This window comes from Pseudonaja textilis, chromosome 4, assembly GCF_049901715.1.
Source record: "Pseudonaja textilis isolate UNSWEBS1 chromosome 4, rPseTex1.2, whole genome shotgun sequence".
In the NCBI taxonomy this organism is placed as follows: domain Eukaryota; kingdom Metazoa; phylum Chordata; class Lepidosauria; order Squamata; family Elapidae; genus Pseudonaja; species Pseudonaja textilis.
The window spans coordinates 41,622,915-41,647,780 of NC_141993.1; the positions used below are offsets into that span (position 1 = coordinate 41,622,915).

At 36.9% G+C, this 24,866-nt stretch overlaps 1 protein-coding gene across 2 annotated transcripts in view; it reads right to left on the reverse strand.

Annotated features, from left to right (window-relative positions):
- Positions 1-24,556, reverse strand: part of VWA2 (von Willebrand factor A domain containing 2) — a 37,297-nt gene extending 12,741 nt beyond the window's left edge. The window contains exons 1-5 of one of the 2 annotated variants that reach the window (XM_026704816.2): positions 24,156-24,532; positions 11,960-12,018; positions 9,473-9,547; positions 4,031-4,164; positions 2,428-2,537 (exon numbers count right to left, since the gene is read on the reverse strand). In XM_026704816.2, coding sequence (XP_026560601.2) covers positions 2,428-2,537; positions 4,031-4,164; positions 9,473-9,547; positions 11,960-12,018; positions 24,156-24,181 — 404 coding nt within the window. In that variant the 5' untranslated portion in view covers positions 24,182-24,532. Of the gene's footprint in view, positions 1-2,427; positions 2,538-4,030; positions 4,165-9,472; positions 9,548-11,959; positions 12,019-24,155 lie in introns of both variants that reach the window. The other variant, XM_087932705.1, reaches the window with a different exon arrangement.
- Between the last annotated feature and the right edge of the window lie 310 nt (positions 24,557-24,866).

The following is a 24,866-nucleotide window of genomic DNA, read 5'->3' on the forward strand; positions in this document are numbered from 1 at the left end:
TTGGCCTTTGGTGCTTTTTTATACATTCCCTTTCAAGTAAGATTTAAACTGCCCATTAAAGTTAATTTACTTTGAAATTTGAAGTATCTTTTGCCCTTTTGTCCAATATATTTACAGTAGATGTGTATGTGTTATTTACACTTTTACACAGCTCCCAGAAAACCATTTGGATTGTATCAGCTGATTATAAGTTTTTGGCAGCCATAAAGCTTTGTATTATTCTGCTTAACAAAAAGGGATCTTCATTGGCAAGAATAGGAGGGAAGATTGGAAATGCTAGATTCCCAAGGAACCAAAATAAAAAACAATTCACTGCTCTTGGCACCAGATTTCCATCATGCAGATCCATTTTTACACAAATAGGTATGAATAAAATAAGATATTTGGATCTTTTACAAGCACTCTATATCTACAGCAAGCTGCATCTTGTGCTATATCATAGTGACAAAATTAATTTAAGAATGTCAACAAAAAATAATCAAACTTTCTATTATGTCTTTTGATAGGCAAGTTTAAATTGTCCTAGTGAGTTGTTTGATGGTGATGCTGATCTGAAGTCAGAAAGCATCTGAGGTTCCTACTATTTGCTCATTCCAAAGGGAATTCTTTTATTAATTCTGCAATAGCATATGATGGACTAGTCATGACTTTGGATAGTCTCATCAACTTTCTTTTGCTCCTCCTAGCATGTGTCTGTTAACTATGCATCCTTTCCAGAACAGTAACATATTGCATGTTGAATAAAGTGCAGGAATGATGCCAACAAATGTGTAAGAATGATCACAAATAGGGTCTCATACAAAAAAGATTATCAGTAGAAGAACAGACAAGAGAGTTCCTCCAATATCCCTTTATAAGAATGCAATCAGAGGCTATGCAGTTTGCAATTAAAATTAGAATAACATTTTAGCACTTTGGCCTTGATTGGAGTCTACGGAAAAATATATAAATCACTTTTATAACAAAGTGTTCTTCCTCATAGCTCAGAAATGACCCTGGATCTATACGACATTTATTTATTTTGAAAAAATGAAACTAATTCCATCCACCTTTTATTTCCCAGTGTATTCACATTTGGTCACACTTTTGCTTTATGGTGCCTAATGCTTTAATCTACACATTTTTCTCTCTATCATCTTGTAATTCTAAGTACTCTAAACGCCTGCCAAAACTGTCTTTGAACTGTTTTTTAAAGCTTTTCCTTTATTCTTTCTCTCTGCTGCTTTACTCTAAAGTTCCATGTCAGGAATGCGTCAACAAAGCTGCAATGGCAGACATGCTTTTCCTGGACAGCTGCATTTTGTCAGTGGCCATCATTTTCCACCTGCCAAAGCCTAAACCCACTGAATAGTTGTGTTTAGAGTTGCATTCTGTGATAAAATCCATATCTTAAAACAGTCCTCCACTAAATGATACATTGGAACTGTAATTCTGGGAAACTTAGTCCCAATCTATTTGGATGGAGAAAAGTTCTTTTATTCTTATTCTTCCAAGACGTGGTTTGAGATTTCTAGTTTTCAACCCAGTATATTTAGAGCTCATCAGATCGGGACATTATCTTAGAATATTATATATAAAAGGTTTTCTTATACATAAATGAGCTAAAACTCTTTCTGATTTAGAAAACTCTTGGATTTTAAATTTACAAAGCTCTCAAGATTTTTTTTTCTACACCTGCATGTTAAATGTAACCATAAACAAGCTAATTAATATGCACACCCATGTTGTTAACATGCCATTGGAAAATTGCCTTACTGAATTGTTGGAAGCAACCATGGATATTGATACACATGAGCTGAGACAAAGAGACAATAGGATAGAATTGGATATAGTAGGTACACATACAATTTCAATGCAATTTCTACTGTTCTTTATCCTGTGATTGAAATGTGGCAACACTACAAATTAAAACCTTTCCTTTTAATTTATATAACAGAGTAAACAAAAACATGAGACATCATAGGAACATATAAAAATGATGAGCTCATTGGGTGATCTGGAGAAAGTAGCTAACACGGGCCCATCAGAAAAATGGAAATATTTACGGCTAATGATAAGTAGGACGCACGGCAGAGTCATGTGGTATTGTGTTGAAAGTATTGTATTAAGACTAAGGACAGCCAGTGTCAGCCATAGAAACTAACAGGAAGATTTTGAGCTTTAAAAGATAGTTAATATTAGTCGATAAGAGAAATTACAGACTTATTAATCATTTGATATAATTTTAAATGTTTGAGTAAACTTAGGGAGAATTCCATATGATATAACAGAATATCATTTTGCTTTGAAAGAACTTTCTTTTAAACAAAGGCTAATGCCTCTTCAGCTACAATTCTTGATTGATGTTATATGACCTTTGAGTTCACTTAATGCAATTATTTGATTCAATGATCCAGAGCAAGAGTCCAAATACAAAATCTATCTTACTTGAACACAATCTTCTTGAGTTGATCTTTTATCTCATGCTTGGTGAAATATGCATCCAATGAGAATTCCAAGCGAGGAGTGTTGCTGAATTGTATTGCTCCAACTCTAACCTGAAAAAGGTAAGAAAAAGTTCAGGTGGTCTCAATATGCTAAGCTATGGACACTTAGAAATAAGAAGTTTAAATTTATTCTCTTTAGAATTTCCTTTGCTTCTGATACTTTCCTTTCCTTCTAATTAGAAGGCATGTGAAACAATCAGCAACATCTTCAAAGGAATAATATTCACAAGGGAAGAAGAAAACAACAACAACACAGTAGCCAACAGAGGCAATGGTGGCAAATTGGAAACATGAGTGTATTGTAAAACCATCCAGACTAATCAAATGCTCCACTATCAAAGAAACAACCCAAACTCTCACAAAGAGAAGCTGTGTAAGAACACTGTTTAGCCAAGTACAAACACACTGCAGCAACCCTGAACATCACAAAAAGGAAGCAGATCATTTCTACAACATCTTCCAAAAAATGGATACCCATGTAATTTTATCAAGAGGTGCCTGACTGCTCAACTCAGTACAGCACAACCAATAAGGATTGCACCGCCACGCATCAAAAAAGTCTCAGATAAACTATTACAACCACAAAGTATCACCATAGCACATAAACTAACTAAAATCCTCCTTTATCTTAAATAATAAACCAAAAGACTCAGAAGAAAAACATGAGTTATCTACAGCACACAGTGTATAGGCTGTAACAGTCATTATGTTGGAGAAATAGGCAGAAAACTAACAGAGCATATCCAGGAACACCAACTAGCCATCAGAAGGCATGATGAAAACTCCTTAAGTGTACAACACATGAGGAGATTTAATCACAGTTTCAACTGGAAAACTGTGAGCATCCTATATCAAGTTAAAGCCCCAAATGCTAGTGAATTCCTAGAAGTCTGCCATTCAGACAAATCAACTACCAACATCTACATACCATTCAAAACAGGCAAGCAAAAGTTAAAAGCTAAAAGACCACAACACCTATTTGCCAGCAATCAACACTCAGATAAGGAGAGATTGACGCCAAATTAAACTAGACCCAAATCAAGCAGCAAACAATATCTCAATCAAGGAACTACCAAACAATCAAACAGTAAATAGCAGTCTAAGCACGAAACCAAGAATACTTTCACCAACAATATCAGGGCAAACCACTAGTATATAAACAGAGAGCAAACCCCACCCCCTTTTTGCACTGATGATATTACATAGTTGGGTAATGAAATGTCTGCAAGAAAATGACAAGTTGAGAGAACACTGACAACCCAACATTTATATTATTAAGGAGATCCAGAAGCTTCTAAGTTGAGTGGCATTAACAAATGCAATAAAAATTAAAAATAAATTTTATTTTTTTAAATAATGTATGCCCCACCTATCTAAATGGAGAATAATATACAAATATCTTATCACCCCCAATACAATAAAATAGAAACAGAAGGAATGAAACATTTCAGAGACAGAAATGTTCTTTAAATTCCAGAATCAATCCCAATGTAAATTTTGTTGCAGTGCTGTTGATATTGTGTGGAATATATGAGTAAACTTACCTTTTCTGGGCTAATGTCCAATGCATCACAAAGCTTGATTGTCAGATATTTTGACCTTTCAAAGCTTGCTTTGCCAATGCTATAGGATCCATCTAACAGAAATAAGATATCGACTGGAGCAGAGCAATTCATTACTGAAAAAAGACAGAGGCATTTTCTCATAAACGTTAACAACATTTTGAACTGTTTTGTTGTTTTGGGGTCATGAATGGGCTTGGTGGAGAAAAAGAAATGCACACACTAAAAACAAAGGTTCATAGCTTTTAAAGTTATAAATAGCAAGGGAAAGAAGATGAAATCCAGCCAAAGCTGTATTTACTATCTGAAATGTAATTATAAGGGTTCTAAATTAGATATTCTCAACTGTCAGGTTAATCTAGTAGATAGGTTTGTAAAATTGCCTGCTAAGCATTATTAAATGCCAATATAGTATTATCTTGAGTGTTTTGGACCCTTGTTACACATCTGTTGTTAGAAGTAGGTGATGTAGGAGACATATTCCAGGCTCCCTCTCTGAGGCAGTATCACCTAATGGGATCTAGGAGACATTTCTTTATTGCTTTCCCTCTCCACTGCACAGCCACTTAACTGAAATAGAATAGGGTCTGCTGTTTGATAAGGGGGCTGGACAAGAAGACCTCCAAAGTCCCTTCCAGATTCCATTCCATTCCCATCCAATCCTAGACCTGTCTTTCTCTTAAGCATTAGACCAGGCTGGCAATTGAGCCTTTCTTGTTGGAAGAATGAATGTTTTTATGGCTAGTCTCAGTTGTATGTGTATGGTTGTATTTTGATTATATATACCGTGTTTCTCATATAATAAGGCTGGGTCTTTTTTTTTTTTGAGTCCCGAAAAAACGGCTAGGCCGTTTCCACGTAGAAAACAGACTCACACCCACTCAGAAGATGAGACACGACCACGGACCAGAAGCCGCACTGCAGCTGCATCACTACCCACTTCAAACCCCTCCGAGCCATACATGAAGCAAACCGACACCCACTATGAAGATGCAGCACGACCACGAACTCGAAGCCAAACAGCAAGATCACAGCTCACCAACTCAAATCCCCCAGCAACTTAGACTAACCTGAGCACAACCAAGCCCCCACCTGAACAGAACACGCCTCCAGCCAATCAGAACACGGCCAACCCCCCAACCAATCAGAACACAGCCAAACCCCCTACCAATGAGAACACCCCCCCACCCAATCAAGTCATACCCCCACTAGCAGTTAAAAGGAAGAAGCAGCTGCAAGCTTTGTTCGGATATTTTCCCACGTCATTGTAGTTGTGCTTTTAAAGTTGTAGCAACATTTCGGCAGAATCTCATCTGCCATCGTCAGGCTTCTGTATTGTGTTCGTCTGTGATTCAGACTTTTACAGTTGTTTTGGTTTTAAATTTGGGGCTAGCCTACTGCTGTGCCAGAATGGTTTTTTCTTCATCTTGATTGGTTGTCATCTGTGTTTATTGGTCTTGGAGTTTGCTGTGTTCTGCTTGATTGGTGTTTCTAATATCTTCTGTCTGTTTTGTGGCTTTTTTGTGTCTTGATTGGCTGGCAACATTGTGTTTCTGTATTGGAGGCTTTTAGTGCAGCTTGGCTCCAAGTAAATGGACAGCTATCATTTGTTAGGAAGCTAGGTTTCATCTGGGTGCCTGGTTGGAGTGTGTTTGAGCTGGAGGTATCAGGGGGGATCTGTTTGTGCCCAGGTGTTTCCCTGGCTAGTGGTGTGGAGATTTTTTTTGTTTGTGAGTGCAGGCTTCCAAATAATTGACAGTCTGGTGGAATCATCTCTTCTATTCATGCTTTCTGGTCTTTTTTCAATCTCTATGGCTTCTCTGATAATTCTGTGGCTAGGGTTTTCTATAGTGGCTAGGGTTTTGGTGCCATTGAAGTTGATGCTATGATCTGTGGCTTTCATGTGTTGGACTAGTGAGGAAGTGTGTTCCAGCTTTTTTACTGCATTTTTGTGTTCATCCAGGAGGGTACTTATTCTTCTATTGGTCTGTCCAATGTATGTGGCCGGGCATGATGCACAGGGGACTTAGTATATGCCTTGGTTTTCCAGGTCAATTTTATCTTTGGGGTTTCTAAAGATGGCTGCTATTTTTCTGTCTGTTTTGAAGGCAGTCTTGATGTGATGCCTGTGTAGTATCTTACTGATTTTGTCTGTAGTACCTCTTATGTAGGGCAGGACAGCTGTTCCATAGGTCTGTTCATCTTCTAGGTCTCCATTATGTCTCAGTGTGTTTTTGTGGATCAAGCCGGTGATTTTGCTTTTGTGTAAGCCGTTGGCTGTCAGTACTTTAGTCAGGGTGCATAGTTCAGTCTTTATGTGTGTCTTGTCTGCCAGGCATTTGGTTCTAGCAATTAGTGTTTTGGCCACAGAGTTTATTTGTGCTGGATTGTGGTGGGATTGGGCGCTGAGGTAGTGGTTGGTGTGTGTTTTCTTCTGGTATATGGTGTGTCCTAGTGTGCCATCTGTTTTTTTGTAGATTAGTACATCTAGGTATGGTAGTTGTTTGTTTCCGTTTCCATGGTGAACTTGATTTTGGGGTGTGTGCTGTTTAGGTGTGTTAGGAAATTGTTTAGGTTTTCTTTTCCATGGGGCCAAATCACAAATGTGTCATCAATGTATCTTAACCATAGTTTGGGTTTGTGGGTGGCATTAGCCAGGGCTCTGGATTTGAATTCTTCCATGAATAGGTTTGCAATGACGGGTGATAGTGGTGATCCCATAGGGGCTCCTTCAATTTGCTTGTATCTTTGTCCTTTGTATATGAAATATGTGTTGGTTAAGCAGTGTTCTGTTAGTTCCATGAAGTGTTTAGCTGGTTGGTATTTATTTTTGATGATTTCAAGAGTTTCTTTTATCGGGACTTGAGTGAATAGTGAAACCACATCGAAACTTACAAGCAGATCTTCTTGTTCCACATGTAGATCTTTGATCATTTCCAAGAAGTGGCATGAGTTTTGTACATGTGAGGCTGCTGTTTCAGCATGGGGCTGTAGCTGTTTTGCTAAGTGTTTAGCTAGGTTTTATAGTGGTGCTCCTCTGGTGCTCTGCTGACTCCAGAGTCCACCATGATAGCAGATGAAATTCTGCCGAAACGTTGCTACAACTTTAAAAGCACAACTATAATGACATAGGAAAATACAGGGACGAACCTGATTTAATAGAGCTGTCAGGACCTTCGACCTCCTCCTCTGATTCTTCTCCTCTGGCTGAGCAACAGCCGGGAATAGCTAACCAGGAACACTTGCGAGACTTTTCTAGTGGGGAGGAGTCTTTGGAAAGAACTTGGCTAGATGTGCGTAATAGACGTAAGTTTAGGCGTCAATCACAATTAGGAAGGAGGTGTCGAGCCAGTGACTAATTAAGGAGATTAACACGCCCTCATAGTGGATATAAGGAAACGGCAGCAAAGTGATTTATGGGAGTGAACACACGGAGATAACTCTTTGAGGCTTTGGGATTTATAGCCACGTCAGGTTTGCCGGACAGAGTTTGGATTTATTGCTGAGGACTGGAAACCCTTCCACAGTCCTTTTGGGAAGGTTTGCTTTTTGGTTTGTGAACTGCTGTTTCGTTTTGCCCTCTTGCAATTAAAGGGGAGACATAACATATACATATACATATACATACATATACATATACATATATATATATATACACATACATATACATATACATATACACACACACGCGCACACACACACACACACACACACACATACTTAAGTTTTTTTTATAAATATAAATTTTGACTGCTTTTGATTTTTATTGATGTATGCCAACCAGACTCATAAATGATGGCTTCACCCATGTCTTAATGAATAAATAAATCCCAACTAGGTTTCCTCTTATTTCTCCCCTAACCATCACAATTAAAAATCCTGAAAACGTTAGGGTTCATTAGCCTGGACTTCAGTTTAACAAATGTTCTCATTCTAGTATCATCCAGTCTCTCCCCCATTCCCAACTCCACCCCAGCCTCTATCTAACCTGGAGAGTACCGATTAAGAGAAGCCTGAACAATGTAGTTAAAAATAGCTCCCAGACAGTCTGAAACTTCCAGGCTGAAGTTCTAAAATGTGATAAGCAACCCCATAACTTCTAGATGCCTCTGAGTTCTGACCCAGAGCATACCCAATGGAAGTTGTGGAATCAGAGTTAAAGACATCTAAAAAGCCCCTAGACTAAAGGATATGGAGATTTACATATAACTCTTGTGCTTGAATGCTGCTGCATTTTATTCTTCTAGATATTCAACCAGAAAAGTTTGTTATTGGGAGGACTAAAAATAGAACCATTCTGAGAACAGCAGCTGTTTCTAACTAGACTCAAGATATTATTCCTTCAGGCACCTAACCAGTTTTTCCTCATGTACGCAACATGCATCACACTGAGTCAAGCTTTATTAAGTAAAGTCACAACCAGTCGAGTTTCGATATCACTTTCAGTCATTATCTACAGCTACAAATCATAATGAATAGATTAATACAGCACAGTTATTCAAAACCGAATTAAGCCATATTATTGTTTAACACAAAGCCCTGATATATACTTCACCCCTCAGCTTTTTAAAAGACAAATGCAATTGTTGTTGTAAATCCTTTCTGGATTAAAAACGTTTAGAGGTTGTTTTAGCTGCAGGTCTGAGAGTTGTTGTTATATTACAATCATTTTATAATCTACAGATCAGATATCTGAGCTTTGGTTGATACAAGCTTCATACAATCTTCATGTTTTCCTGAGACAATGTCCTTGTTTTACCTGAACAAGGACAAACTTGCTTGTAAAATAATTACTTGCTGCTCCAAATACTTATGCCTCAAGATAGAAATCTCATGTTTTTTTAAAATATAGGATTGTCCCTTTTAGAGGGAGGGATCCATGAAAACACGCAAAGCACAAGTATGCCTTGGAGAAACTGGTTTTCATCATTGCAACTTCATACTTTTAACTGAAAAAGTTTTTCCCCCAAACCTTTGTTTTTATATAAAAAGAAACTTTACAGCAAATAGAAATATCAATGGCTAAGGCAGGCTTCCTCAGCTTGATAATTTCTTTGTTAAAATACACAATCATCATTCCAATCTTTGATTTTTCACATTTAGAAGGCTCAGATTAAAAAAAAAAAGCTACTATTGTGCTCTAACAAAAACTTATCTGGTCCAGAATAGAGTGGCACATGCAGTTTTAAGTATAGCATGTTACATCTATGTAATACTGTTGCTGTGTCAGTTTCATGTGCTTCCAGTAGGCTGATAGGTGTAATTCAAGATGCTGGCCTTTATCTTTAATCTATATGGCACAGGATGAGGTCACCTATTTCCACTGTTTCTATCCATCCCACCAATTCTTACAGAGTTAATATGTATGAATCTTTAGTGGAAAGGATAGTATGAATAATTACTGTATACAAATGAAATACTTACATTGGGAAGCAATTGAAATCTTCTCAATTATTTCTTGACTGATGTGTAATTCTTGGATACTCCATGATATAAATACTGCAACATTAAATAACAGTTGAAACTGTCAACACTTATCAACATACTTCAAGGAAATCATGTCATACCATTCTTTTCAAATATCTGTCAAAATCACCACATCAGTCTGGAGTTTGAACCTTTTTGGAACATTTAAGATATTAACACCATTATTCACTACACTTAAATCTTCTTTTTCAAATTACAGAAAAGCTTTGATTTGATTCTAGAAAAACTTTGATATGATTCTAGAAAAGACAGCACAGCTAAAAAAACCTGCAGTTTGTTACATAGCCTATACATTAATCAGCAATAAAAATTAACTGAAAGATCTGATTGATCTGCACTACACCATTATATAAATACAATCAATCATTTTCCAGCAGTTGTTACATGTTTGTAACAATTTTAAAGTTGATTTGATCCAAGAGTAGATGTTCTTGCATTATGCGTTATCATAGTACCTGTCTCTGAGTGATAGAGTGTATAAGAAGAGAGCAAGAAATATATGCAAATTTGCCAATTTAATAAAAGAGATTAATTCCTGGACAATCTTCAAAAAAGATCCTACACTTGATAATTAACAGAATGTTTGCATGTTTGTTTATTGGTGCTTGCTTTAGGGATCAGTTGTTTGAACTGAAAGTAAGTTTCTGGTCTCTCTAGGTTTTTACCAGTGCTCTTTCTGCTGTGATAAAATAGGAAGTAGAAAAACTGGTTTATTATCTTGAGTGAAAATATGAAAAAAAAAAAACCTGGATCTATACTATTGTGAACATGTACAGGATAATATTTGTCTATTATCCTAATATTGTGTTTTAGTTGAACATTGGCAAGCAACTGACTGATACCTAACATAACTCTATGCATACATTATTAATAATCACAGACGAAAGAAAGAAAATCACAGATAGCGATCAGGCAATAAAATAAATGGAGACATTAAAAAATCATAAAGCCTCATTCAAAATTAATGCTTCCTAACTGGGATTGCTACTGAACTAAATTTAGCTACTTTCATGGAGCAATCAGTGAACCAATCTGCTAATAAAATATGCATTACCCACACCAGGCACTTAGTAAGAAAGTTTTTAAAACAGGCAGCTAGAGAAAAGGGATAGTCACATTTATTTATTAAACAAATTTATATGACCATCCTACCCACAGTGACGGGGTTTACAACATTAAAATATCACAGTGTAAATACCCATGGAACAGTTATTCCAGCAGCAGCGACTACACACTCACACCAACTACTTGATCAGTTCTGTATCAAGGATCGCCAAACCTACTGAATTACGTCTTCAGTGGAAAGTAACAAGATGGGAAACTAACAAACAAGATGGGGCCAGTTTCATCTCCAGCAGAATGATATTCCAAAGAATGCAAATCACCAGAGAAGGTCCATTTTCTTGGGCCCACAAGACGTACATTTATATTAAATGGAACCTGCAAGTTACATTGCCTTTCTGCTCTGGTGGGCTAGATAGATATAACTGGAGAAAAGTGGTCTTTCAAATAACCTGGCCCTAAGTAATTTTTTCCATTGCCAAACATGACATAAATACTGTGTATGTTTCCTATAATACCAGAGATCATAACAAGTCAAATTCACTAGGGTGAAGATTCTCCTTCAAGGAACAGAGAGAATGTTAAATAAATATTTAGGGGTGAAAAATATTCTGTAAATTAGGATTCTTTTTGGTTCAAGGCCTTAAGCTTGTCACTTTGTAGGTACAAATCAAAGATTCTTTGGCTTCTATGAAAGATTTTTCAAGACCAAGCATGATCAAGGATTGAGTTGAAAGACCCAACAGGCTAAATCCTTGACTTTACCTTTTGTTCTACAGAGATAAATCTACTGTTAAGGATGGCCTGAACTAGAAACTCCCCCCAAAAAACTAGTTTTAGCCAGATTTTTCAATGGCAAATTCTCATACAATCTTCAGATATAAAACAATGAAACATGTTAAGCAGACAACAAAGCACACAGTGCATGGCATATTTTTAAAAAACCCACTTGAATTACATTCAATTATGTTTAAATCATAAATGGAAAATTAATGGCACTCAAACAAAACAGCCTAAGGTTTAACTACTTGGGAATCTTCCAGTCTTTTATAATGTGGCAATAACAATCTCAAGACATTTCAGTCCATACTTGAAAGCTTTGAATATTGCAATGAATTTTGCCAAATATAATAACCATAATTTTTTCAACTGCTATCAAGTTATTTAGAGCAAAGATGCCGATTCTCTTGCTGTGTTACAGCATAGTACATGGTTGGATTTTTAAAAAACTAAACATCCAGATTTATTCAGTGTAGATGCAGTCCTTCCTTCCATATCCTGTCATAAGCAGATGGTGTTACACGCTATACCATACGCTATCATTTCATTCACTGCTGTCTAAAAATAAATTTTAAAAATTACCTTGGGAAAACAGGAAAGTACAAAGTGACTCAAAATGTATGAGGTTCATGAAGACCATACTGAAAGAAAAAAAATATGTGTTACTATAAGTACTAACCCACTTTGACTGTTTTTTTTTAAATTTCTCATACTTTAATATCAAAGTAAATCTGTATTACAGTCATAGACTAGTATAAGGAGAGTAGGGGAGTTTAATATTAATTTGGTGAAGTCTTCAATTCAAAATGAGATTTTAGCAGAAACATTTTAACACAACAAAAGGTGGGAGAGGCGAATGTTAAAAATAAATGGAGCATTTTCAATGGATGATTTCTTGCAGAGATTTTATAATATGAAGTGAAGTATAGCTATTGGAAAATATTACAAAGGGGCATCAATGCCAATTCTGCATATGGTAAAAGTCCTGGTAATACAGAAAAGCACGTGAGTTGGTGAGAAGGTGGGAGGTAAGAGAAGTAAACAGAAAAGTTTTGAGTCTTTTAACGCTTCCAATTGCATCTGTCAACTACATGTAAAATATAGGATTTGAGAAGTTAAGACCTTCTCACATTAGTATTTTTTACTCCTAACTTTGAGGTAACTGGGCATAGATTGTGCTTTTCCACAGTCTAAGTTTACTACAGATCAGGAACAAGTTCAAAAAGAGTTGCTGCCTTTACATAATTTAATGTGGGATGGCTTTTTTTTACCTCTCAACTAGCATCATCTACCAGAAAGAAAATCAGCTACCAATTGTTCTACTGAATATGAATGGGTTGTAGTTGGGGAACTCTGGGTTTCCCCTCCTAGAGCATGTAGCCTTATTTATTTTCTTGCTTGCTTGCCATACAATTATCAACGTCTTCTAAGAGCTCATCATTTGGAAGGAGGGAACAAAAAAGCTACAACATAGATTAATTAAGAAGAATTATGAGGCACGCTTCTCCAGTTAAGAAACTAATTCAGGAAAGAACTGAAGTCATTAACTATCTTGATAGAAAAAAATCTTTGTCAAGCTTAGGCATTCTGCAGAGAGTAGAAGTCTGTCTAAAGCCGGGGCATCATTGAGGGCCGCATCAGGGTTGTGTTAGACCTCAGGGCCCCAGAGTGGACAGGATGGGAATGGCCAGCTTGACATCATTAATGTCAGGGGTACCTGTGGTACCTAGTGCTAAGACAGGACTTCCCTCAGTTCCTCCCTCCCTGTCATTATAATCTTCTTTCCTTCCTCTTCTTTTTCCTTCCCTCATTCTCCTTTCTTCTTCCTTCCCCTTTCCTTATCTTTCGCTGCTTGCTCTCTTCCCATCTTTCCTTCTTCGAGCTCCGTTTTTGCTGGCAGAGGCACCCTTTGCTGTTTCCAGGGAGGCACCGAGGGCCGGATCTAAGCACTTCATGGGTCAGAGCCTTAAGTTTGATATCCCTTGTCTAAAGAGAGAGAGTCATTGTTGGTTGGACAACTTGTCAGTTGGAAAAGTTTCTGGGCAGTTTGTAGAAAGTGGAGAAGACCAAACAATCATTAGAAGTACAATCAAGCATTCTGTAAGAACATTCATGACTCTTTTCTGTCAATAATAATTAAGAATTGGTTTCTCTTCAATTTATCCTCTTTCCAGTTTTTGAGCTTCAGAGTGAAAAGAGAAAGCTCAACACTACATTTAACTCCTTCTAAACAGATAAAAGGCACATACTCCTACATATAATTCACTTTCCATACCTATCCCTTTTCTGTTCATAGTAGCTGCTTCCTGTCCAATCATCTCTACTAGCTAGGCTAGTTAATAGCCTGCATAATAGCCATTTGATTCCCTCAGCCAAGTCCAGAGGAAAAGCCAGTGTGAGTTAAAGAACTGAGTTTTACTTAGCAGAGGCCCCTTTTACTTAGCAGAGGTCCCTTCCCACTACCAGTTGCACATGATGCAGCATAAATAAATTCAGGTTCTTCGTCACTGCTGGATTAAAAGCACTGATGGTGCTGTTTCCAAAGTGTATACATTAATATTTCCATAGAAGGAGCTCTGCAAGAAGGAATTTGAAAAATTCTTCATTCCCCAATACAATATATAAACAGTTGCTGGGAGGACGAGGGTACTTATCTTGAGTTGTGTGACAGAAAGACATTTATATCCCACAATTTACTACAGCTACCACACACAAATGGTACTGAAGTTAAGCCCCTGTCCTCAGATGCACTGAAGTAAAACTTTCATCTTCCTAGCAGCTGGAAAAGCTCGGCATCAGGAGGTTTATAGTCTAACCCGTGGGTGTGTAAGGTACCAGATTAGGCAAGGAAGTCATATTCTCATCAAATGTAAAGTTTATAGCAACTTTCTATTAAGAATTCTCTTTGCATTACATCATTAATTGCTTTGGGATTGTTTAACAGACAAGCAATATAAACTTGTTTTGAATAAAAAAATCTATCTACCCATAGTACGTGCATTTGTCTCAGAGGTATTAAGAAATAACTTTCTTTTCTTCCCACCAGAAGACAGAAAAAGTACTGGCACTGGCTCCATAATTCACCATACAAAAAGCAGAGAGCAGCTGTTCTTTTCTGAAAGATTCTGCTGTGATGTTAGCTACTGTAAGATCGATCTCATTTTTCTAAAGAGGGAAAGCAGTACACAAAGAGCTCCATTTAAATATCACCCTGGTAATCTATGGAAATCTTTATGTGTATATTTCTACAGACTTTCTGATCCAAGCCCTGGCATTGTATCGATGGAGAAATGACTGTAAAGTTATAATGAAGTTATAATGTATAACAAAGTTATAATGAAGTAGGAGCAGCACCATAAAGATATGGCTTTACGGTGCTGTTCCTGCTTCTTGTACCATACTATCAGATGGTATTGTCTTTGCAATGTTTCTGTATGTCTTTGTAAGAGATACACAGAGGTCATGATTAAATCTGTTAAATTTGTTATATTTGGCAAACCAAAAACAGGAGAAGCCAATTTTTCATTATTTATTTACTCATATTTGCACCTACTCAGGCAGTGTTCAGTGGCCACTAATTCGATTAATTAAAAAAAAAATTAACAAATGAGCTATAAATAAGAAAAGGTGAATCAATTTTTTAAAAAATGATTCATGTTTCCTTATTTATAGCTCATTGTCTGTGAAGAAAGACAACACCTCACTGTATAATTTTCAGGAAATGTTTTCCTTGACAGAATATGGCTCCTGCTATTATCCAATGAGCCATTGCTGAGCTAATGATTCCTGGATTTTTTTAATCCCATGAAAGTAAGCACTTGGTTGGAAGGATCCATTAGCACTTATATAGCTGGCAGATTTCCATCTCTACTGCAGAACGTCTGTGGGCTGGGAACCTATGCTACAGCATATATCCTGGATTTTTATCAGAGGTAAAGAGTAATAGATGGCCTGTTGGTGCACATTGTACAGTCTGAGAATTAGTATGAGATCACGTATTACTGCTTTTTAAATATGAGTAACTTATAAACCCCTTCATGCTGCTCTAAATAGCAGTGAAATTTTCTGATCAACATGCCTTTATCGAGCTGGCAAGCACCCAAGCTTATTTTCGCAAAAACTTTCCATTTCCCTTTAAATTGTGCCTGGAAACTTTCATCTTGTGACCAAGAAATAATGCTGCTATGATTATGCCATTTATCATACCCCACCATCAATATTCAGGGCTTCATTGTTTTTGCTTACAGATGTAGCACTTTGTAGAAAGTTTTAGTCATTCATCCCGAGATGGAAGATATGTCTGTGGATGAATATTTCTTGATGACAACGGAACAGTTTCAAATACAGACATTCCTACTACACAGTAGTAATAGCTATAACATAGATAAATGGAGAAGTGAAGCTTGTAGTAAATCAAACCATGACAGCTAGCAGATGTATACCTTGTCAAAGTGTTGCTATTAAATCAAAAGGGTTATTCTTTTAGTGATTGAGGGGATGACTTTTTTTTTTTTGGCAGAAGGAAAGGAACAATGGTTAGGACAGAATGAAAAGGCCTACATTTTCGAGGGAGAGGAGGATGGGAGGATTTTTTGTAAATAATTTCATAGCAATGTGTTATGTCTCCTCTTGGAGATTCAAACGAACAAACACAAAGCAGCCATTTCACAATCAAATCAAACTGAAGGAAAATAACAAGATAACGACTGGCAGAAACGGTTAGAACTCCCCTTCAAAATTCAAACAAACAGAGATCTCTTTGCAGTAACATCCTCATTCAAAATAGACATTTTGTTTCTGGCAAAAGGCACCAGCTCAGCTGTGTCCTTTTATACCCATTAAGGCAACGTGCTAATTAACTGGCTTGCCCTTCAGATTAACGTTTCCTGGTTCTGACGTCAATCCACGATCTAACAGTCATCAGATTCAAAACTCCTCACAGGACCGATCCTTCCAATCACAACAGCAATGTATCCGGTTCTGTTTAACCTTACCATAAGGCTTAGTGTTCAGGCATTGAGTGCTTGTCTCAAAAGACATAATATATGAACCCAAGATAGTTGTTTAGATCTATTACATTCCTTAAAGAAAAAATGAGGTTCAAATGTAAAACAAATAAAAACTTATCAGTATAAATGGAAACTCTAATTGTATATTGAAGCAAAGCATGCCTACTATTAGGATATCTGTTCTTCCTACCACATCCCGTACCCAATTACTCTTTAAAAATAATGTCCAGATTTACATAGGACAATGGCTGTTGTAAGTGAACCTGTATGTCATGCTACAGACTTTCAATCCATTCTCCTAGGAGTAAGCAATTGCTCATTGTATACATAGTCAGAAACCCCAGCATTTCTCTCTATTAGATACAGAAAAAGTTTGCTATTTTTATACTGAGAAGAGAAATCTGTTGAAAGAGGATGAGAAAGGAATGGAAAACTAGGACAGCTCCACAATATAAACTGCAGTGAAGAACAAACACCTGGTGAGTAGACCAGCCTCTTTAAACCTCTCTGGATAAAGAGGGAACAGGCGAGCACTTATAAGTGCTTCAGTCAGCTGCTCCTCGTGAGACTAGCAGGTTTTGAGCACTGAAGGATAAAGCAACAGACATCTTGCTCAAATGGCAGTCACTGCCTTTAAAAAGACACTATGTTTTCTTTTCTAATTACACTTGGAAATTACATAGTTTTCAAGAATACTTCCCATTGGAAAGTCGACTTGTTTTGAATTTTTTTCGAAGACATAACAGAGATAAAGAATTGTAAAAAAATGGATTCTGACTTCTGGTAGCGAAAATGACAGTTTGATCACCTTCAAAGATAGCATTGCTAATTTTTCACCCCAATTACTGGGATGGACGGTTTTTCTTCCTCTGGATTGTGGAAAGGGAACTTCATGAGGACAGTGGTGATACCCAAGCAGGAAGAGCCCAAAGGGAACATCAGGCTAAGCCATAAAACAAACTTGCATAGGAAAAGAGATTTAATAAAAGGTATTGAAAGAAGCCCCCTAGGCAAAAAGCCAAGTAATTAAGAAAAGTAGGGAAACAAAAAGAAATCCCTTACAAACAAAAGGCCATGCCAAATCAGCAAAACAAATAAGACAAAAGACCCATAGCAGACAGGAGATTGCCACTAAACAAATATAAGAAATGAAACTAATAATCCAATCAAACCACCTGGCAGAGTTTACCCTCTGACGGAAACCCCCCCTGACAGGATTTAAGCACTCACACACAAAAGGAGAACAGGTATAAAAATCAGGAGTTTATTACACAAAGCTGGCTAGCCCCAGGAACGCAGACTTCTTGCTATCTCTTGCCTTCCTGGAAATTAAAGAAACTTGCTTCCAAAAAGCTGCCTCTGTCTGTGTCCTTACTCTGAAAGCACTCCAGCTGGAAAAAAAGAACCCTTGGAAGAAAGGCATTTGCCAGCCTTTCAACAGGATTTAAGGAGAAAACCTGACATTAATCCATCTGCCCTCTGGACCATTCATTGCTAGCAAGACACAGAAATAGAGATTCCCCAGTGAGATGGTTTGAGTGACTGACAAGGAGGTGAGTGACAAAGCCGGGTCTTTTATCAAGTGCACAGCTGTGACACAGCCTGAATTTATGGACACTAGAACTGACTTGCATTTCTAATATACTTTTCAGAGTATAATTTCTACTTGGATTAAAGGAAGGCTTTCTTCATGTAGGGATAAATCTTTGGCGATTTTCATTATTTCTGGGACTATAATACTTTGAAACAGCTGAGATGTTTGCTGATTTTTGCTTGTTTCACAAAAAAATTGAGAACTAAAAAGATTGATTTATCTCATTATGTTTAAATAATGAGTTTCTAATGATGTTGAATGGATAACCAGGTAATGGACTAGTTTTGATATTTAAGGGTGATTTTTTGCTACATTTAATAGTTTTTAATTTTGTTTTTTCATTGTTTAATTGTTAAGAGCATGACTTTTGAAGAAAGAGTTTTGGGACCTCTCACCTTCCACTCTGTGGCTATAAACAATCACTATACTAAGTTCATCAGAAGTTGGCCAGTGATCCAGTATGTTTTCTGCTTATCTATAACTTAGGTGAGTTTCTGACGCTGCAGAAACAGGGAGACAATTAGATTGGTTTTTATGCAACAAGGGTTAGAGAACAAAGTTTATCCAATACTATGTTCTCTTTTAGAAATGCATTGATAATCAAAGGCATTGAAGGTGCCAGCAAAACTGTGAAAATCAAAAATCTCAACTAATCATCAACAAAGGACAGTATCAATCCAATAAGACACCAGCACATATTCCCTGTTTCATGAGCATGAAATACTACCAGTTAAAAGGAAATTGAAAGGTTGAGTCTTGACATCCTCCAGCTCTGAAAATAAGGACAATTGTGCCTGAAGCATTGGAAGCAAATCTATTTAATTAATCAAGAAGCATTTTTAAATGGAAATGTCAAGTTTATGTCTTGAAAGTTCATTACACACAACACATTCAAAATGATTTTACTTATTACAGCATATATTTCTAAAAAAGGCAACCATATAAATGTCACTCTCTTGCAGCAGGATGGAACTGTGGAGTCCTCTTGCTTGTTTTCTTGCAAACATTTCATTACCCAACTAGATAACACTATCAGTAGGGTTTGCTCTGTGTTATATACAGTGGAATGATTTGTTGCCTTCTGCATATTTAATAATCTCCCTATACAATCTTGGGATATCCTCATGGTCTTCTATCTAAATGCTATTCAGATGGAAATGTGCTCACCTTGTTCAAGGTTAGCCAAGATTGCTAGGTGCTATCTCCTATAGTAACAATGAAGATAGGATTGCATTGTTCAATGTTCAAAACAAAACAAAATGTCACCATATCAGAATTATCATCATATAAAAGTTTTTAAAAAGTTTATTTGGAAATGTCAAAAATAGAAACCATTTTTATTCATTGCAATGTCATTTTTTGTGGAAAATCATTGAATAAAAATGGCTCATGGACAATAGTTATAGACACTTCTATTTCCATGAAAATACCAGAGTGTACAAAGTATTATCATTTTAGAAAGAAAGAATATTTTATCTTGAATGTATGTCAGCTGGATAAAGGCAAGACTTATTTAAGCATTCTTCTGTAAATAGGTATATCAGTTAGTATAATCATAAACTCTAGAGGGAGAGATGAATCAGACAGGCTTAAGTTTGCTTTGGTTGACATGTTCTAACCTTCAAAATTCAAGCTGATATAGTTCATACAGAATTATTCTAGAATCAATCTCCAATGCCAGAGCAATTGTATATTAATTCCATAGTCTTCCAATAAGATCTAATTTTGCCCATATATGAACATTCTCAAAGTCATTATTTTATTATCTTTAAAAACATCTGAATATAGCCTAAAAGTTTTCTCATCATCAAAAACTGAGTTATGATCCTCCCAAGAGATGAAAAGGAGACAATTCTTGATATTTCTAACAATATTTTCTTCCACAGGTCAATTATTAAGGCAGATAATTCAAATGGTGGTAAACCTATATTCACTGTGTGAGAAGATAAACAAGGGATCCAGATAAACTATCAAAACAGAAAACAAAATGGAGTGTGATTTCAAGCATTTAAAAGGAAATGTTTGATTATATTTACTCTAATAATACGCATTGGTTTGCTTCTTAATATCACCAACTCTGATGATCTATAGGTGTATCCCAAAATTTTCAAAAGCCCTGGAAATTTACAGAAAATATTAACCTAATTTAAGACTTAGGGATATGTAAATTATTTTGATCTCAACATGAAAGTATTGTTTTGACTCTTGTGAACCTGAAACCAACACATGTATTTTGAGAGTGTGGAAGAGAACAACGATTTTGTTCTTAGCTACTTCAAGACATGTACAGAAGTTCTGACTGTTCCAAACATTATGACTGGTTGTTTTGTTTTTTTATTTGCACCTGAGCTGTTTTTGTTTCAAACTCTCCCCATACTAGCCAGCACAGCAGCAGAGAACAATTATCTCCCTGTGAGTTAGAAGAGGTAAAGTCTAGGGCAGGGGTCTTCAAACTGACGACTTTAAGACTTGTGGACTTTAACTCCCAGAATTCCTTCTCCAGTCATGTTATCTCAGGAATTCTGGGAGTTGAAGTCTACAAGTCTTAAATTTGCCAAGTTTGAAGACCTTGGTCCAGGGCCACAGCCAACTCACATGGCCAATTTGCTGTGAGACAATTCAATGCTATATTAATTGTTCCATTTACTTATTTTTATTATTGGTGACCATATTTTCATCAAAATAATTGTAACTCGTGTATTTCTGGATTGACTTTTCTTATTTTATTATAATTGGCCGCTGTTCCATTGAAATAATTTAACTTGTTTATTTATTGAATTGTCCTGAGACAAGTTTCCAGAAAAGGTGATGGGGGTATGGAGGGTTCAGGAAAAAACAACAACAATTATGCATGTGGCCCAACAGAAGAAGGCTGCTTTCAACTGTATGCTTGCAGCTTGCCTGGTTACTAATGTTTTTTTTAATAAAAAACTAACATTGCTATGAAGAAGCTAATGTTCAGTAAGATAGATTGGTCGGTTACTTTAGTATTTTCTTGTCCTTCGTTTTGCAGCCTGTTAAGGCAAAGGAATGCAGAAGTGGTGCAAGTGAAATTCGATAAAAGTCAAGAATTCTAGCACAACATTGATTTGACTTGTTAAACCTCATTAAATGTGTCTAATTTTAATGTGCTATCTATCTATCTATCTATCTATCTATTCTCTGCATCCTGTCTCCCCTCTAAAGCATTCGTTTAAAACAATTCTATTGATAAGATACCACATTTTGAAAAGATCAGTATTTGTAATGCACATTAAAATTGGTAATGAAATGACATAATGAAACCATATCAACATTTTTAATTAGCACATGATGTCTAGGCCAGATATAACATTAATAAAATGATTTGTATTTTATCATTTTAATATGTCTCTTTTAAAATACTGAGTTTGTAGATCATGCTAAGTCACAGGTGTCAAACTCATGTTGTCACAGCGGCATCACGGGACATATCAGGACGTTCTTCCCTTCGCTAAAATGGGCATGGCCAGCACATGACGCATCCGGTCCATGGGCTTGTTCTAAGATATAATATGATTTTATCTATGTTTAGATTATCTAATGATAAATTAATCACATTAAAGCATAATTTATGACTTACCATAGCTTATTATCTGAGTCTAATTATATTGTGTTCTAGTTAATAAACCATGGTTAAAATAAATTAACTGAGTGTATGAATCCAATTACAGGATTATATGTTTTGATATAGTAACACACATTATAAAAATAGAAATGCTGGGAAATAATAAAAAGCAAGGACAGATTCACATAACCATGCATGTAACCACCCACCAACAGATGTCCTTTATTTGTTCTCTGTTGAATGCAACACAGATGGAATTTTAAAAGCCACTGAGGTTATACAACTGTTTACACACTAGGAAATTCAGATTCATGCAAACCCACATTAAAGAGTTCAGATCTTACTATTAAAATGGGGCTCTATGCTTCTCTGTGGTGCCAAAATGATGAATTATTGGTATGCAATTTCTCTCTGGTTGCTCACTCCAATTGACAACAGTGATAGAACCCCTTACTGACTAATAAGTTAATATTATGCATTAATGAGATTAGAATGATGGTCCAGTAAATGATTGTTAAAATATACCATGGCTTACCATAATGTATAGTCCCATTTATTCTTGCATGACTTATCTTTAAATGAATTTATTATTGATTCAGTTATTTAATGTTTAAAAAAATGGTTCAGGCCAAATGTAAACAGAGAAATGTTCTTGAAGATGAAATGTTAGCAATTAAAATGTACTGACATTTCTTTACCTAATAAATTATGGTATGAAGAGGTGGGAAGAACTGGGGAAAACATTAAAGAGTAACAAATGGAAGATAGCATGGACATTTCACATGTAAGAGATGGTGACTGTAAAATAAAAGCCTCTTCTGGTATCATCCCATACATTAAAATATAATAATGAATTGACTATTGAACCGATAAATCTGTTCTCTTTCACCTTTACATAAGGGCAGGTGCTAGAATTAATTCAGTTTGGCAAATGAAGAGCTGAATGGCGCATTTTTGCTATCGCTTCCCAAATAGTCCTATGGAAAATACATGAGGTTTTTCTTCATTCTGCTGTCTACAGTCCCCTATGCTGAAATGTACAGCTGTGAGGCTACATATAGCTCCTGGCTAGGGTGAAGAAATTGCAAGAATTATGGTCAGATTATAATTTTTCTTCTAACATTAAATAAGTAATTACACAATAATTGCACTATGTTTAATTTCATTTAGTTTGAAATTTTAATGAGATTACATTTTAGTTGTACATCTTGATCCCAGCCATTATCTCCCAAGGTACCATTCTAGCCTGCCATTCAGATATGACCCTTAATCCGCACATCTCTGCTTGAAGTGAAGTGATTTAAAATGAGATTATGGGTATAAATCATGCATCTATTCTAATATTCCCTTTTGCACAAGGCTTTTTATTTTTGTCTAACCTTTTAGACCTGGTTTCATCCAACAAGAAAAGTAGCTGTGCTGCTTTGGGCTGTATTAGGAAATTTTAGCAAAGCCTTGGAAATCACTTGCAAGTTATTATTGCCATTTGTATATACAATATTGTGCTTTTGAACTGAGAGGAACAGCTTTCAAAAACAGTTCTCAAAAATATGTGGCTAGTTATGTCTGCTTATTTAAGCAGAAAGTCAAACGTCACCGTTAGTTAATACTCAAAACAAAATTCCAGGTTCTCTAAAATTCTAAGCTGGACAGTGTATGTATGCACATTACACACATACACAAACACACACACAAAATACAAATACAGGGACAGAATAAAACTTGTAGATTCCAACATAATCCCCATTTTTTTCTGTGCTTAATTTTAACATGTGGTCTGAAAAAGACCTCTCTTCTAAAAATGAGAACACTTACAATCTTAGGATCTTTTAGCAAGGTTCATATGGAAAAATGTATTTGTCATATGATATGGATAGCCAATGTGCAACAAGATTCAGTTTATAACTATTCCAGTCTCAAGATTTAAAATTGACAAAACTGAGATTGGGATCAGGATAGGGAGAGAAGGCCAAAATTTACAAAATTTAGCAAACTGTTGGCAGACAATTCATTTACTACAACTCCCACACTAGATTGAGAATGGTGGCGTGTGTGGGCCAATAGTTCTGGGATTGTAGAGTTACGGAACCTCGCACCAGGCACTTGCTTCCAAAACACTGCATTTTCCAGGGTTAAAATGCAAAGATGCGAGACGCGTTTAATAACAGTGTTGTTTAATTCAAACCCTCTGTGTGCAGGACAGCTTTTCCAAATATTGGAAATGAGGGTTGGGAGTTGAAATAAAAAGAACAATTTCTTCTTCATCACTGGTCGTACTGCAAAACTGACCTCCGGAGAGCATTTTGATTCATAATCCGATTACTCTAAAATCTGCCAAATGCCTCCCTCCCTCCGCCAAACCCCTCAATCCCGCTGATCTCTGTGCTACTCCGAAAAGACCAGAGGGAGCGAGATGGGGCGCCCGCCTATTTCTAGGAGGCTGTTGAAGCCTTCCCGCTAGGCTCCCTTTCTACGGATCGGAACAATGACCCGCGCAGCAACTTTTCGGCTCTCGAGCCTTCGTCCGCCGCTGTTTTTCTTTGTTTTTTGTTTTGCAAAGACCAGCTGATAAAAGGAGTTGAAACTTACCTGCGCCTTCGTTTCCCGAAACTCATTGGCTGAAGGTGCAGCGTATTAGATACGCAAAATAAACTTTCCGGGGAAGGAGAGCGCTGATGGCGCTTAGCTTCGGGGTTCCCCTTCCCCCTGACCCCCTCTGCTTTCTTTTCTGTGAACAAGAGAGCGCTGTGCTCCGGACAACGTTTATTTGCCGCAGTCAAACAGTCCGCGGGGGAGATGGTTATACTCCCGCCAGACACACTGAGAATTGCTGCTCTATTCCTTTCTGCAGCACTCTTAAAAACTCTTCCCCAGGAGGCTGCGGCAAAGATAACTTTCCGCACAAACTTGCACCACAGCGTGGAGGGTTTTGCGCAGGAGTCAGAAGGGTGTTTCCTACTTCGCCTTCCAAGGGCCCGTTGGGTCATGTTGGACAGGCTGAGTAGGTGGGAAGGGCTTTATGTCTCCGCCTATTCGGAAAGGCGGCAAGTGCCAAGGAAATTCGGGACTCGGCACTAGAGGTGTGTACCTTTAAGGTGAGGAATGCAGGGAAGGAATGCCAGCAACCGATTACACATTGGGGTCAAAGGGACAGGCAACCCTTCCTGCTTTCCCCCTTTCAGCCAGGTGGGTGTCTTTTTTGAGTTGTGGCCCACTACACTTCTTTCTGGCTGCATCTTGTTTTAATGGCTACTGAAATCCTCAGAGTGTCTTAGTTTATACATTCACTTATTTTCTTGC